Consider the following 16,279-nt stretch of genomic DNA (forward strand, 5'->3'; position numbering starts at 1 on the left):
AAACTCTCTTTCCTACAAAAAACAGTTCTAGACTCTAAGTTACATGGGAGACGCTCAAAAACGTCTCAGAAATTTCCAGTGCTGTGTCATTATTCAGGGTCAAACTCAGCAAGGATCATCTGGGATGCTATTTTCCTCAGCATTTGATTTTTGAAACCTCGTCTTTGTCTTTGATAATATTATTATTTCTATAGCAACAGGTACATAGACAATCGTTCTTATGAGAACTGTTTTGATCTGGGCGTCGTCTTGATGGTATTATATCCTAGTTTTAAAGTGTTATATATCAGTTTATTACAATAAAAGACCGATCCAATTGAGAGAAATATGGAAATCAAAATAGCCTTTGTTATTGTCATAATTGTTAGTAAATGTAACATATTTATATTTTAATCATGAACATGCAGAACGATACAACAGTATCTGAGTTATTCAGTAGCATTTAATTTGAGTTTCTGAAGATAAACATACAACTTAAAGAAGTATGAATCATATATTTAAAAACAGGACTAAGGTTTAATATCAAATATATTATCATATATCGTTATGTATTGTTTATACAAGAAGAACGCCTGTCTCTCTAGAAAATAGCTCAATATAAATATGTTTTGCATAATGCAAGAAGAAATCTTGTTGTTGTTTTTTGTTTTTGTTTTGTTTTTTAAAAGAAAGGAGAGTTTCATTACGAGTCAACACTGTATAATGTTTAACGATATAACAGGGAAAGAATGCTTTATTGAAATTACATATAGATATATATTTTTCTCCTAAGCATTTTTTAAAAAATTAAACTAGAGTTTGTCAATTATGTGGTAAAGTAGTATGTAACGTAGAAAAAAGTACGTACTGACTGCATAAACCAAATAATTGCTCATTTTGAAATTATGTAGGATTTTGAAGGATATTTTACTGACCAGTATCTTTTCGATTTAGCAATGGTACAACAGCTTACAACAGAATATGCATACTGATTGTGTGTATCCAAATTGTTGTGTCCACATGCATGTATATAGTTTTATCCAGTGCTTCCGGCAATTCTATTTTTGCTTCATTTAATTGATATTAATTTTTAGGCAAGGGCCAATCAAGCTAAGTGAATTTCCCGATGCTGTTGAAAAGATGCACAAAGATGAGGATCTGCTTTTCGCAGATGCCTATAAGGTTTGATAAAATTCTTTTATTTGTTTGCTTAGCTCCCACAAAGTAAAATTTGATTATGGAAATACATACTTCATTAAGCAATGTGCTTTATAATAAACATACCTGATTGTTGAGAACAATAAGATAGTAGACAGAAATTCTATACTTGAATGCCTAATTTAGGTATAATTATTACTACTTCAACTTTCCATTTCGAGAACCTCAAGTTCTTTTTTAAAATTATTTTAACCGAGTATGCTAATCCTGGGTGCCGAGGTAACAGTATTCTGATTTTGTTCAAACTTGGCAAACACTATGACTATGAACCGTTTTTTAAACGTGTTCACCTGCTTCCAATATTTATATAACTTTTTGTAATATTAGAAAGAGACCGATTGATACTTCCAAAAATCGTTAATATGATTATTGAAATAAACAAATGAATAAATTACATGCGATTCAATGCGCTCGCGGTTATCTACGTACTGCTTTTTTAAAGCCCAGTTCGAAACAGAGTAAACAAGGACACAAGAATGAATATATTGCCCTGGCTCAGCATTTTTAAAAAAAGACCATGTATTGACAGCGCGTGAATTGCATTGTTTATACATGATTTTTCTTCTGGATTTCTATTAAGACAACGGTTATCTAAACTATTAAGGTTATGCGAGGTCGTCTTATGTTAAGTTCTAGGTTTAGAATGTTTTAAAATTTATTTATTAAACTTTAAGGTGCTGAAAGAAAAAAGTCCGAGTCACCCAAAGACGGCAGCTGAGCAGCAGTGTTGCAGACCTAAAAACAGATATACAAATATTCTTCCTTGTGAGTACTATATTGAAGGTATTTCATCATGCCATTTAACGTATCATATAAATTTTGTTTAGACATGTGTTTTGTCTAGAAAATGTTGGTCAAAGCTTAAAATATCAATTAAGATATGTGTTTAAGATATAACAAACTATTTTCAAATACATGACAAAGTCACTAAACAAAATTATTTCAGCATATATGTGACTTATTTAGGTGAGATAACTCAAGCACAGTTTTGATATTACGTTTCTTTCTTCCATTTCAGTTGATCACTCTAGAGTAAAACTACGACCATCTGATGACATAGAAGGATCTGACTACATCAACGCAAACTACATTCCTGTAAATAGTCTTACTTTAATGATGCCCGTATATGACACTAAATTATGTTAAATTGTTACATTGTTTCATTATACCATCAGTTTGTATCCGATTCTGTGGTAAAAGGTACATACAAAGTCAAATATTCCTTTATCAGGGGGTATTCATAAAATAACGCTATGCCATTTTCATACATGTATATGAATTTTTTTTGTTTGAAGGGATATAATTCTCGAAGAGAATATATTGCAACCCAAGGTGCAATGCGAGCAACTTTGGATGATTTTTGGCGAATGATTTGGGAACAAAACGTAGATACAATTGTAATGTTGACAAAGCTTACGGAAAACAGACGGGTAAGTTTGAAATTTAGACATGGACAAAACATATTCAAACACCGATGCATTGCCCATAGATGTTCTTGTCTCAAACAGAGAATGCAATAATAGCAATGTCGTCCATCTTTGATTGAGTTCGTTATATATTATTAATTAGACCAGCCACTTTGTTTGTTTGTTTGTTTTGGGTGTAACGACATTTTTCAACAGTATTTCAGTCATGTAACGGCGCGCTGTTAATCTAACCAGTGTTCCTGGATTCTGTACCAGTACATACCTGTTCTTCGCAAGTAACTGCCAACTTCCCTACATGAATCAGAGGTGGAGGACTAATGATTTCAGACACAATATCGTTTATAGACACGGGGAACATGCGCCCCGCCCGAGGATCGAACTCGCGACCCCGCGATCCGTAGACCGACGCTCTTATCTACTAAGCTAAGCGGGCGGGCCTCCAGCCACTTTGTGTCTTAATTTTAACTGCTATATGTATTACAACTATATTGTACGACAAGACTGCATGTCGCACGCAAGAGACCCAAGAACATTGGTTTTTTTCTTTCTTTGATCATTTAAAGTTCATGTTTTTGAGCAAGAAAGTTGAAACTGCAAGTCGTTGAGTACATTCATATTGAGTATTATGCACATGTTTTCATGAAAATAAGATACAGTGCTCCCTCTCTACAACAATAACCTTTGTGAGACGGAAACTTTGGTTGTTGTTCAGGGGGAGTTGTTGTGGAGAAGTAAAAAAAATTACAATAAGCATATTTTTTGGAGTCAGTAGCAAGCGTTGTTGATAGGAGGGAATTGTCGTTCAGAGGGCAGCTGTACATAGAGAGGGAGCACTGTACTGTCAATAAGCAAACATATTTCCACTAAATGCCACAATATCAATTTCTAGATTTTGGTGAGGTTTGTGGTGTTTAAAATTAAAGTAATTCTATTTCTTAAGGACATGTTAAAATAATTTCAGCACAAGTGTGATAAGTACTGGCCGAACCTTGGGGAACCAGTGTTCTACGGTGATTTGGTTGTATCCCTTCAATCAGAATCTGCTCTGTCAGACTATATAATCAAGATATTTGAAGTAAAACTGGTAAGTTTACGAAGTTGCTATATGCTTTTTCTGTCAAACGTGTCCGTTCACTTGTCTGAGATCGAGGTTGAATCTGTCATGTAACTTTAATATTTTGTATGTATGAAAATATAATATGAATTTAAATACTTCTAACATGCAGTAGTTTTATTACTAGGCAAAATATCAAAATATGTAATAGCCAGTCAGTGAAATGTATTGCGCAATTCAGAAAATCTGCATAAAGTGTATTGTTATGTAACAAATAAGAATATTATGGCATATGGTAAAGTACGAAAAGCACGTTAGATATGTGCCTGTGCTTACTATTTTCCATCGCAACTTGTTGATAAAGTTCCTTTGAAACTTTAATCGGTATGTAACATGTAGGTAAAAACTACCTCGCATCAGCTCTTCAAAATAGAAAGTTTTATTTAGATATTAGTTCAAACATTATTAAAATAAAATGATACTTTAGATATCAGCTGACCATTGAAAAAAAAACAACGTTTTTTATTCATCGTACTTGGATAAAATTTGTGTTTTACACATTTTACTAAATTCAACGTAGGCATAGAAATTTTGATACTTAACCCTACCTGTATGCATTACATTCGCTGTAGCAATAGTCTTATATAAATAAAATTGAATGTATTATGTATTGCTAAATTCTAAAACAGAAAATTCCTTGTTTGTTTGAATTTTGAAATGAAAGCCTTAATAAATAATTACGCCAAACTTCTTCTACATCAACTTCTAGCGCAATGTCAGATATAATTCTATTGATACTCATATTGCGATTATGGGTCCTTCTTCTTCCAATCTTTAGAAATATTCTCCACAGGACACAAAAATGAAGAAAATTAAACATTTCAATTTTCTACAATAGCCGGATATATGCCCAGGTAAAATCTGGCTAGTTATAAACTTCATCTTGATGGTTCGGCAGTATTGGCCGCACTTTTGTAAAGGACCGTTATTGGTACATTGCAGGTAAACTGCATGATAGAAAATGTATCAATTTTCGTTCAGATGCATGCATGAATTTTATTCGTTTTGTAGAGAACTCGAATAAATACAAGTTTTTGCCAACAACGCTTACTAGACACTAGCTCATTATGTTGGATGCCATTAGTAGAAACTATAGAAACTTACTATAATGGCCGTTTTTATATCCATGTAAGCATGTATTTGTATCTAAAACGCATAGCGCGTTATTATATCACTATTCTAAAGTGTACGTACTTGTTACTACTTTTAATTGGAACTTTGTACATTCATCTTTGCATGCTTTCTAGAAAAAGGAGCGGAAAATGGTCAGACACTTTAGTTACCTAAAATGGCCGGATATGGGTTGTCCCGAAACTCCAGAATTATTGCTCGCATTTGTGAAAGCTGTCCGGGAGTATACAAATCGAGAAAAGAAAACAACATCAGGACCGACGGTAGTGCACTGCAGGTAATTGATACTTTTTAGGGCCTGACATGCAAATACAAAAATTCGTTTTAAAAAGTAGCCAAAATGTAAACCTTGCAGATAGTTTAATGGATGCTTAAAATAATCATTGCCACATGCCCAATTTGTACCTGCTCCAAAGGTATAATTGCATTTGATATTCTCTTCTTTGCGTTACATTGTATTTATATTTATTGTATCCATAAGCTCCCCAATTTGCATTTAAAGCCTTTTCTCGACTTTATTTAATTGCAATAGCATAATAGACTTTGTACGAGCATGAACTACCTTAAAAGCCGATTAGATGTCAAGAAAATGTGATATATGAAACATATCTAAGAGTCTAATTGCTCATACTTTCATCAAATTCCTTCAGATAAAAGGTAATGTAAAATAGAAATTGCACTCGGAGGAAAATGTGTTCATACTCACTACTTTGTGAACAGCTCACCTTAGCATGAAGTGATCGTGTTGAGCTATTTTGATCACGCCGTCCGTCTCGTGTGCTTGCGTCCGTCTGTCGTCAACAATTCCTTTAAACGACATCTCCCCCCGAAAGCACTGAATGGATTTTGATAAACCTTGGCCTGAATATTCTTTTGGTGGTCTTCTACCAACTTTTTCAAACGTTTATGCTGGGTTGCAAATAGAGGCCTCCAGAGTTAAAAATCGAAAAAATATCAAACGACATTTCCTAAACCGCTGGTCCGATTTTGAAATAATTTCACAGAAATGTTTCTTATGTAACCTTCTACCAAGATTGTTCGACTTATTTAAATTCGTCAAAAACGTGACTGCCGGGGGAATGGTCTCTTTTCCTTATGTGTATATGGTAGAAACATGAAGAATCTGCTTGTGTGAAAATGCTTGCCCGATTTTAAAAAAGTTTACACAGATAGTCCTTGTGTGACCGTCTACTAAGATTGTTCAATTTATTCCGATCCATTTAAAAACATTGCCGCGAGAGGACGTGTTCACCTTTCCCTTTATACATTACCAGTAGGTATAATTTTTATCTGAAACTGCTGGCCTGGTTTTAAAATAATATCACACAAGTTGTTTTTGTGCGACTTTCTACCAAGACTGTAGACGTATTTAGATCTATAACTAAAAATATTCTTGTATGAAACTGTTTGTACGACTTTAAAATTAGATCACACAATTTCTTCTTGTGTGCCCTTTTACAAAGATGGAACAAATTATTCTGATTCGTCAAAAAAAACATGACCGCCAGAGGTAATGGTCACTTTTCCTATATTTATATAATAAAAACTTTGAAAAAATCCTGTAAGAAACTACTTTCCTGATTTTAAAATAATTTCACATAAATGGGCCTTGCATAATGTATCATAAACAGGGCCGCCATGTATATGTAAGAAAATTTAAAAATGTCCTTGTCAAAAACAGCTGGCCATATTTTTAAACAATTTAACACAGAATGTTTCTTGGATATTTGGCGTGTGAAATCAGGGTGTGACTGTTAACCGTAATTATTCCAATTGTTGTCTTAGGTTCAAAAATGGCCATGCTCATGTGTGTGACATGTACATAATATTGGCTAAATATAAAAGTAAATTTGAATACTTTCTTCTCTGAATCCATAATAGCTAGAGCCTTGATATTTATATAAACGTAACTCTGCACATGTACCATGTTATACAACAACACTTGAAGCCTTTTAAAGGTGAGAACTTCGAGGTCAGTGGACCACTTTCTTTAGTTGCCGAGCAAAAGACGACTCGCCTTTAAGTAGTAATTTTTCAAAATAACTTAAACTCGTCTAATATTGGTAGTTCATAAATGCAAAACAAGAATAATTGTTTAATGTATTTACAGGTTTTAATATAAGTAATGACTGTCGTACACGATCAATATTTTAGCATACTAGTACTTATTAAGGAAGATAATGATATGAGTAGTCTGATCATTCTAATTTCTACAGTGACACCTACATGATTTCTAGATTTCGACTGAATACAGTACATATATTGTATGATGATACATGAAATAGATGATAGTAAGTCACAGTGTAACCAATTTTAAAACTATTAATTAATCAGTTTTGTTGTATATCACAGTGCCGGTGTAGGACGTACAGGGACATTTATAGCTGTTGATTACTTGTTACAACATATCAGAGATCACGACGAGGTTGACATATTCAATCTTGTCCTAGAAATGAGGAACCATAGACTCAATATGGTACAAACAGAGGTAAATACTGCTTGTTTCTATATCTCAGATATCATTACGAGGTCGATATTTTCAATCTTGTCCCATTGGCATGGTACAAAAAGAGATAGGGCTATATTCAGTCTTGCCCTTGAATTGAGGGACAAAAGACTTAGTATGACACTCACACTATATGTAACAGCATATCGTAGATCAATATGATGTATAGATAGATAGATAGATAGTTTATTAACAAAAGGCTACAAACACATGAGTTCACATATAACATATAATCATATAACATTTAAATAGTAATGTGAATGGCGGTGTATAAAATAAGTGGTTTTACATATACACATAAACTAAGATGTATATCTAAGCAATCCGACATATTTTTAAACAATTATCTTAATAATAAACAGTTCTGTTAGTTGACATATAACTCACTGAACAAATCAACTACATACCTAACTCGTTATCATTAAGTGGGAACCTACATAACATGTAATTATCTGGATAAAATGTCATAGAGGAGAAAAGTGTTAAGGGTAATAAATAGTTTTACGAAGTTCAAAAGCCCTGTATACAAAGGTGGACAGTTTTTTCAAGGTCGAAATGTTTTCAATTGATAACAGTTCTGTACATTTTATGTTTGGGTTTTTTCCAGTAATATTTATGGATATACTTCGCTTTAAGATCTTTATATAATTTACATTCTAGAAAAAGGAAAATTCGTCCTCAATCTCAGTCGTGTGAATGCTATTCTAAATTTCATTATATAAACATTATCTAAATAAGACTTAAAACCAAAGGTTGAAAAGAGTTTGTTAGAAGAAGCTCTTGAAGAATTTTCTAAAGATTCATTCCAGTGTTGCATGAAATTATCTCCTATTCTTTGTTTGAAGCTAAGTAAAAATAAAGTTTCATTTTCTACTCCTTGATTTAACCAAACATAATAAAATCCTAATTGCTCTAATAATGATTTGACTGATTTGCCCAACAATTATAATTTGGTTAAAGTTCCATTTGAAATTTCATCATGTCATAAACTTTTCTAATATATCGGTTTCTTTCCGACTTCAATATTTTAAGCCAAAACTTTGTTATCTGATACAGTCTATGTTATTATATTATTAAAGGTTCTCTTCCTAACTTTCCATATATAAACGAATTTTGTGTTTGTAACCGTACGCCTAATAGATTTTTGCAAAACTGCAAATGAATATTTTCTAACTTCTTTGATTCTTTAAAGCCCCATACCTCACAACCATAGTTTAAAATTGGTATAATTAGATTATCGAAAAGGTCTGGTGTGTGTGTTACTGAAAAATTATTGAAATGCTGTATATACATTTTTAGCATTGCCTTTAGTGCCTGACCTGCTAGAGCTTCATAAGTTTTTGAAAATGATCCGCCTGTAGTAAAAACTACTCCTAAATATGTGAATGTACTAACTATTTCATTTTCTGCATCTCCATAAACAAATCTAAGATTTCTTTTATATTTTCCCCCTTTTCTAAAAACCATAACTTTTGTTTTATTTGCATTTACAGTAAGTTTCCATTTGTCGCAATATTCCTTTAACACCTCTAGACCGTATTGGAGTTCCTCTGCTGTTTCGGATATAATAGCGTATATGTTTAAACCTAAATATTTTTCATGATTCAGACACATGTGCAACATAATTAATACTTATGTTAAACATAATGGAGATATTCATTCTTGTCCTAGAAATGAAAAGCCACGGAATTAACAATCATGTATAAACAATGTTTGAATTTTTATTACCCCATAACGATACCACGGTAAGGCTGATTAATTTGTGAATCAGACAAGGATATTAATACTATTATTGTTCTTGCATGTATAGAAATGGTTTAAAGTAAAGAAAAACGGTTCTGCGATAAAAGTTCTGATTTAAACAAATCAATATGGAAAAAGATAATTCTGGTAATTTAAAATCTTTGAGCGTATTCTTGGCATCACAGTTGGTCCTGTCTTGGCTTCCTATTTTGTAATTTTCATTATATTACATTACTGATGCATACCATGGTGTTAAGTACAGTTTGGGAGCTTTTGAAAAAAAATATATATGATAACTGTAGCGGTTTTGGGAGAACTACATGGAATTAATTGACAAATGTAGTGAGTAAAAGTATTTGCTAGAGAGCATCGACACACCGTTTAGAGAAGAGGGGTTCATTATCAAATCGTGTGGACATGTATTTGACCAAAAACACTACAGAAATGATAAGTCAATACCGATTATTTCAATTAAAACACAGATAAAAGGTGAAATAAAAGAAGATCCTTTTGAAACACAGCACGCAACCAAACTATATAATAACAGACTCGTTCCTGTTCATGACAGGTAGTAAAATGAGCAACATCGGAACCCGAATTCTGTTGTTAAAAAACGTTGACTGTACTCCGAGACCTACAGGGTCAGAAATATTAACAACAGTGAGTTCATATTCCAAAACTTACTTTATGAAAGTGATTTACTTACACTGACATATTATTTTATGGCCTGTTTAGCTATGTGTACATTTTCACTGACTGAAAAAAATGATCTTTTTATGAAAATTAAACTTATATGTTTCAAGGATCAGTATATTTACATCCATGAGTGCCTGAAAGCGTTCATTACAACTGATAAAGAGGAAGAAGACGGAAATGAAGATGAACGTATGTAAATTATGTATTTGTCTTAGATATAGTAAGCTATTTATAGTAATTTATCGAGATTTGCTTCTAAACGTTTATGTCATAATAAAACGAAAAGTTATAAAACGTCTTATGTATGAAGACACGATTTTCATAGCGACAAGTTCTTTTAAATGCATAAAGTCAAGAACCGTGTATGCAGGAGATTTATGCACACACGTCTCTTTGTCTATAAAAGAAACAGAATTCTGTTTAAGATTTATGTCTAAACTAGAAGCTTAAACATCTCTCAGTTCACAATGGGATTGTAAAATGAAATTATGTATAAAGAGTAAAAATGACTGCTGCTTGTAAAAAACACTTCGGACAGAAAATTCCAAAATAACACTTTTACTATATGACGTTGATTTTACCATATCTGTGTAATAATTGAAAGTTAAATTCCTTTTTAAAACACACTTGGTCAGTGGGTGATATTAAACTGTCATAATATTTTCAGATTCTATTTTTCCTCTGTTTTTTTTTCTACTTGTTATTGTCAGTCCCCAAGTTTATTGCAATTGATAAATGATCAGAAATATTTGAAAGAAAGAACATCAAACGGGGATATTATACAAAGAGAGGTCGAAAAACAAACAAAATATATTCTGAAAAAGATGTTACTGTGTACATGTGTATTCCTGAAAAAAAAATGAAGGATCATGCAAAAGGTTAATTTAGAAATTTACTGACGTTATGAATCTTATTACTGAAAAGTTAGCTGTCAAAAATCTAATAATGATGCCATTTGTAAAAGTGTGGCATGTTTTGAGCTAGATGCTTCTTATCTGTTCAGACTTTCACTCTAATTATTACAATTTCTGGAACATTCTAAAATCTGCATTATTTTAATAAAAGCATTTTGTAAAAACTTGTACACTTAAGACATTTTTAAAAACACGTATGAATGGAACTTTTTTTTCAGAAAGAGTAGTGATTACGTTGATTGTTTAACTGCAATTTAATCATACATACAAAGTATATGGGCAAAAACAAACTTGATCGCCGAAAGTTTATCCATACAGAAATTAAATGGCATGTATTGATGCAGAACTTAGTGCATGAGCTTTACATGTTTTGAAACCATATTCTCAAGGATGTGTGACATTGTGTAAGAAAACGTGATACGTGTATTAGTTTCTTAATACATTACTATATTTTTCTGTTGTAGACATATATGTGAATACAGCATTCCGAGCGCAAGAAGAAAATATCTATGAAAATTAAGGAAATCAGAAGGATTGAGGAGGAACATATAAAGGACATGTTATTCAACTAGATACGCTGTATACATGTATGCTATGTTATTATATTTGAAACATGTAATTGACAGACACAAAATTCTATATTGCCTTATTTGACATTTTTATCATTGTGTGCCGTGTGCTTGAAAGCTTATAGGGACCTTATAGAGTAACCTTTTCGCAGTTCACAAGTATTCTTCTATAGATCCTTCTTGATAAGTTTCATAAAATTTACATGTCATTATGTGATGACCATTTTCTCATCAATCAATGTCGTATACATAACATCGTTCTATCTTAACATGCATCTAAACTGTTTGTTTTGTTTTGTTTTTTCACTTATATTTATATCTTGATTTTACAATGTATTACTATCTATTCACGTAGAAATACCGACTATATTTTTATGGTATAAATAAATTATACTATCAGGAAGTAAAATTCACAGATTGCATATTTTCCATTTTCTTTTAAATGTTACATATCAAACCAATCAGGTAATCGGAAACAAAATTAATATTAGTAATAGCTAGATTAATTTGTTGCGTTTTCTTTTTCATTTTCTAACGTAGCATTCATACAAACGTTCCTTGACTTGCATTTGTTATGTGTTCTTTATTTTATGCTAACTGATGAAATACTGTGTTTTATCAGTGAGATATAATCCATATCACTCACTGCATATCACTCACTTTAAATGATATAGCTTTGCCGATCTACTAGCACATTGTGTATAAATTTTTAATTATTTGCTTAAAACAGGATGAAAAATTGTAGTTGCACTCTTTGTTCTTTATAGTTTAATTCTCGATTCAAATTATTTTACTTAATGAGATTTTCATAACGTTATGCAGCAAGCAATAAAATAAAATGGAACATTATGTCGTGTGCGTCTTTCTAACGCCACAACACGTCTGGTATCATGTTCGTTTACGCGCGTCTGTTTCCCGCGCTGAGATTAACATTTGTCGCAAAATCTCAACGTAATTAAGCATAAAGTAAAAAGAAAATTTGTTTGTTTTGAGTGAATATGGAATACATCTCACTTCAAAGTGAGAAAATGTTCACATTTTCACTCGCGATACGCCATATATTCCATATTCACTAAAAACAAACAAATATCCTCTATGTATCCACTATAGCATCATAGAAATCATTCTTGTTGAAATCGAAATAAAGTTTGAACCATTTTGTTGTCTGCTGTAAATATATATACTAATCGCAAATTTCTTGCCGCTATAACTTCTCAGAAAAAAGAGAGATAAAATTAGTATAAAATCATTGTTACAGTGACGTACAATTTAAATATTTTATAACTATTCTTTGATATATTCATTTAATGACATTTTTTACTCGATCTTTTCTATTGTCTTAGAAGCGTCCCGGAGTTTGGCATATGTTTATAGAATTACTAATGTCACACAAAGATTCATAATGTTTATATATCTTAGATATTGATATCTATAATGGAAGAAAAAAGATTAAAAAGCACTAAATTATACATTTATAGCCTAAAAGTCAGGCATAGATATATTCAAAAATATTTCTGACTGTCATCTTTATATATTAGGCCCGTTATTACCCTTTTTAGGTCAATTTCTTTCTTTCATGCATCAGTCCGATGAGGATCTTGCGTTTTAAGATATGACCTTCTGATTTGAATGGTTACCCATTGATTGTAAGAATGTCCCTGGTAATTGGCTGCTATCTAATCGTGTGTTCTGGCAACCGGGGTGTTTATTTCTTCAAGGTGGACCAAATGTCACTTAAAGTCAGTTTCGATGTTCGAATGAAATTTTTTGTCCGTTTATGTTGTTTTATTTTCAGTTTAAGGCCGTCGTGGTTACGCCGTTTATCTTCCTTGTAACTAATGCCTAAGAATCATGGAACCATTCCCGATGTACTTGAAAATAGTCTTCATGAATCAAATGATAATTTTACTTGCTACAAATATTATATAAAATGTTTTATAATTTCACCTTAAAACATTTAAACAATTAATATAAACTGGCTTAGGAGAAAAATAACAAAAATATTCTTCATAACAAGGTGAACACAGACTCGTATCTCAAGGGTTAGTGTCATATTTAGGGTAAAAAAAATATGCCTGGTTCTGGAAAATATTGTACGACCCGCAATTTTGTCATATGCACGTTGAAATTTCGAAATACATTACCATTGTGGGAGTGTAATGAATGGAAGTATTTCGAAAAACGTCTCTCCCGAAACTGCTGCATTTCAATGAAGGGATGAATAGTTATGAAAAATATTGACGTTTTCTTAAAAACCGACAAAGTAAAAATGCTAGACAAATTTTGTGATTATTACTTACTGTAAAGACAAAATCTTAACATCATCAACACTTTTTACATAATTATATGTGATCAATATTTGTTGCCATTATTTTTGTTGCATTTTGTATTAAATGTACCAAACGGAACTAAATTTTTCCGAATGGTTACTAAGTTAAATTCACTGAATGAAAAGCAACGTGTATAAGAAAAGGTAAACTATTGAATCAAATCAAACCAGATATTTTCAAAAGTTCACACTATTTATACCAGCATCTTCTCCATGAAGAGCGTTATTAATCGACTGAACAATTTATAGTTACATCAAAATTAGGAAAGAAAGGTAATAAAGTTGAATCTACAGCATCAAGAAATAGCATTTAGCCGCTAATATCCCTCCTTCTAGATTTCGTAAGGCCTATACTCTCCTGCAATGTATCATGTGTATGATACACAGTAACGTTGATGTCTTTTCAACCAGGTAAAATTGCTTATTACAATATCTGATCTACTATCTAACACAGTATATCATAATAGAAGTGATATGAGGAAGGAGGTTGTTCTAATTAAATTAAAGTATAAAATAGCTGTTTGCTGATCCACAAAAATGTACTATTCGTAAGAATACTTTAGTTTCCTTGTTACCAGTCCGTTTTAACCTTACTATGCTTTACAATGCTTATTATGGATATAGCTGATTAGTTGATGTCCTACAAAAGTTTGACGGACAGATAAACTCATTTCCCATAACTAAAAATACAGAAAAATTATTTCAAAAGGTAACTGCTCCCACAGTCTCTTCAGTATTCCTACCGATTTTTGTATCAGTGTCATATACAAAAAGTACTCGGGTGAGCTATTGTAATCGCTCACCGTCCAGCGTCCGTCTGTCCGTCTACACTTTCCTTTAACAACATCTCCTAAATCACCAGGCCCATTTTGATGAAACTTCACAGGGATGTTCCTTTGATGGTCTTCTTAAAACGTTGTTCAAAGAATTGAATTTAATACAGCATTCTGGTTGTCATGGCAACTGAAAGGAAAACTTTACAAATCTTCTTGTCGAAAACCACTGGTCCTAGGACTTTGCTATTTGGTATGTAGCATTATCCGGTGGTTTTCTACCAAGATTGTTCAAATTATCTCCCTATAGACAAATATGACCAAGCCCTATGGGTCACATGATTATAAAGACTCATTTAGGGAAAAACTTTGAAAATATTCTAGTCCAAAACCAAAGAGCCTAGGGCTTTGATATTTGTTATATAGCATCATCTAGTAGTCCTCTACCAATATTGTTCAAATTATCTCCTTATGTTTAAATATGGCCCCGCCATGGGGGTCACTTTGTTTATATAAACTTATATAGGGGAAAACTTTGAAAATCCTTGCACAAAAACACATGGCCTAGGCCTTTGATATTTAAAAATTTCTTTTCTGAAACCATAAGGCCCAGATCTTAGATATTTGGTATGTGGAATGCTCTATTGGTTCTCTACCAAGATTGTTCAAATCATGACCCTGAGTTTAATATAGGCAATATGGTCTGTTTTTCTTAATAGACTTATTTGTTTTTGAAGCAATGCCAATGAAATTTGGAACACAAGTATAGTGTTTGATACAGTCTTTGATAATCATCTTTAATATTCTTAACCCTGACCTAATGACCTACTTTCTTGTATTTGAAGCTACAGCAAAGAGGTTTGGACTGCCTGAATGATGTTGATATAGATTCAATTCTCATCTTCAGTAGTCTTAATAGAGACATACTGACCTACTTTCTTGTTTTTGAAGTTACAGCAAAGAAATTTGGACCACATGCATAACGTTTGATACAGATTTAAATACTCATCTTGAATAGTCTTAATCGTGACCTACTGACCTACGTTCTTGTTTTTGAAGTTACAGCATAGAACGTTATGATAGATTTTAATACTCATCTTGAATAGTCTTAATCTTGATATGGTGACCTACTTTTTGAAGGTACAGCATAGAAATTTGGTTCACGTGTATAACTTCTGATACAGATTTCAATACCCATATTAAACCTGATCTAATGAACTACTTGTTTGTTTTTGTAGCTACAGCAAAGAGGACCTACGTACCTAGTTTTTATTTTGTTTTTAAATTTTATTATAGAAATTTGTTCAAACAAGAACTTAACGTAAGTGAGCGATATAGGGTCATCATGACTCTCTTGTTGTATGTTGCATATAAATAAAGTGTACTCATGTTGGATTTTTGAAGAAACCTGTGTGTTTTATTTTTACGATACAGCTTCTTTTTGTTACCTTGCGATGCATGGATCTATGGCTGTGTTTGGGGGTTCTCTGTGCTTCCTGGTAATCTACCCTAACATTTTTCCATCGACAGCTCAATATAGTGTTCGATTACTTTTCTGAAATACATTATATAAGTTTCTTATAACTGTGTGTAAAAACCGGCAATTTCGTTTCCCTGTGGAAGCAGAAACATCTTGATACAATATGCAATAACATTGATGTACTCGCAAATTAAAAGTGGCACCAGCATGGCCTCAAGTGGAACTGGTCAAGGCGCAAATCCACCATCTGCCAGTACAATATCAAAAATGGTACTGGAAATAACTGAAGCTTTTGGAGGAGGACGCGGTGGTAATTCTGGTGGTAGAGGCGGGTCCTGCAAGGAATGCGGGGCATGGGCGGTTCAGGGTTTGGTTTTATGGAAGCATGATGGGAAACATG

At 32.5% G+C, this 16,279-nt stretch overlaps 1 protein-coding gene across 1 annotated transcript; it reads left to right on the plus strand.

The window, feature by feature from the left end:
• The first annotated feature begins 1,022 nt into the window (after positions 1–1,022).
• LOC128556741 (receptor-type tyrosine-protein phosphatase O-like) lies at positions 1,023–12,603 on the plus strand. The gene is made up of 9 exons (XM_053542404.1): positions 1,023–1,161; positions 1,872–1,962; positions 2,216–2,292; positions 2,493–2,627; positions 3,586–3,708; positions 4,986–5,146; positions 7,222–7,357; positions 9,922–10,003; positions 11,193–12,603. Exons 1-9 carry the CDS (start codon positions 1,120–1,122, stop codon positions 11,246–11,248), a joined length of 903 nt encoding a protein of 300 aa, XP_053398379.1. The 5' UTR covers positions 1,023–1,119; the 3' UTR covers positions 11,249–12,603.
• The last annotated feature ends 3,676 nt before the right edge of the window (positions 12,604–16,279 follow it).

Source organism: Mercenaria mercenaria, chromosome 4 (genome assembly GCF_021730395.1).
Source record: "Mercenaria mercenaria strain notata chromosome 4, MADL_Memer_1, whole genome shotgun sequence".
In the NCBI taxonomy this organism is placed as follows: Eukaryota; Metazoa; Mollusca; class Bivalvia; order Venerida; family Veneridae; genus Mercenaria; species Mercenaria mercenaria.

Bases quoted from the DNA above. Each gene is read 5' to 3' on its own strand.
- LOC128556741 (XM_053542404.1), top strand. From the start codon at position 1,120: ATGCACAAAGATGAGGATCTGCTTTTCGCAGATGCCTATAAG. The intron at 3,709-4,985 runs GTAAGTTTACGA...CATGCTTTCTAG, and splicing joins AGATATTTGAAGTAAAACTG to AAAAAGGAGCGGAAAATGGT. The intron at 10,004-11,192 runs GTATGTAAATTA...TTTCTGTTGTAG, and splicing joins AGACGGAAATGAAGATGAAC to ACATATATGTGAATACAGCA.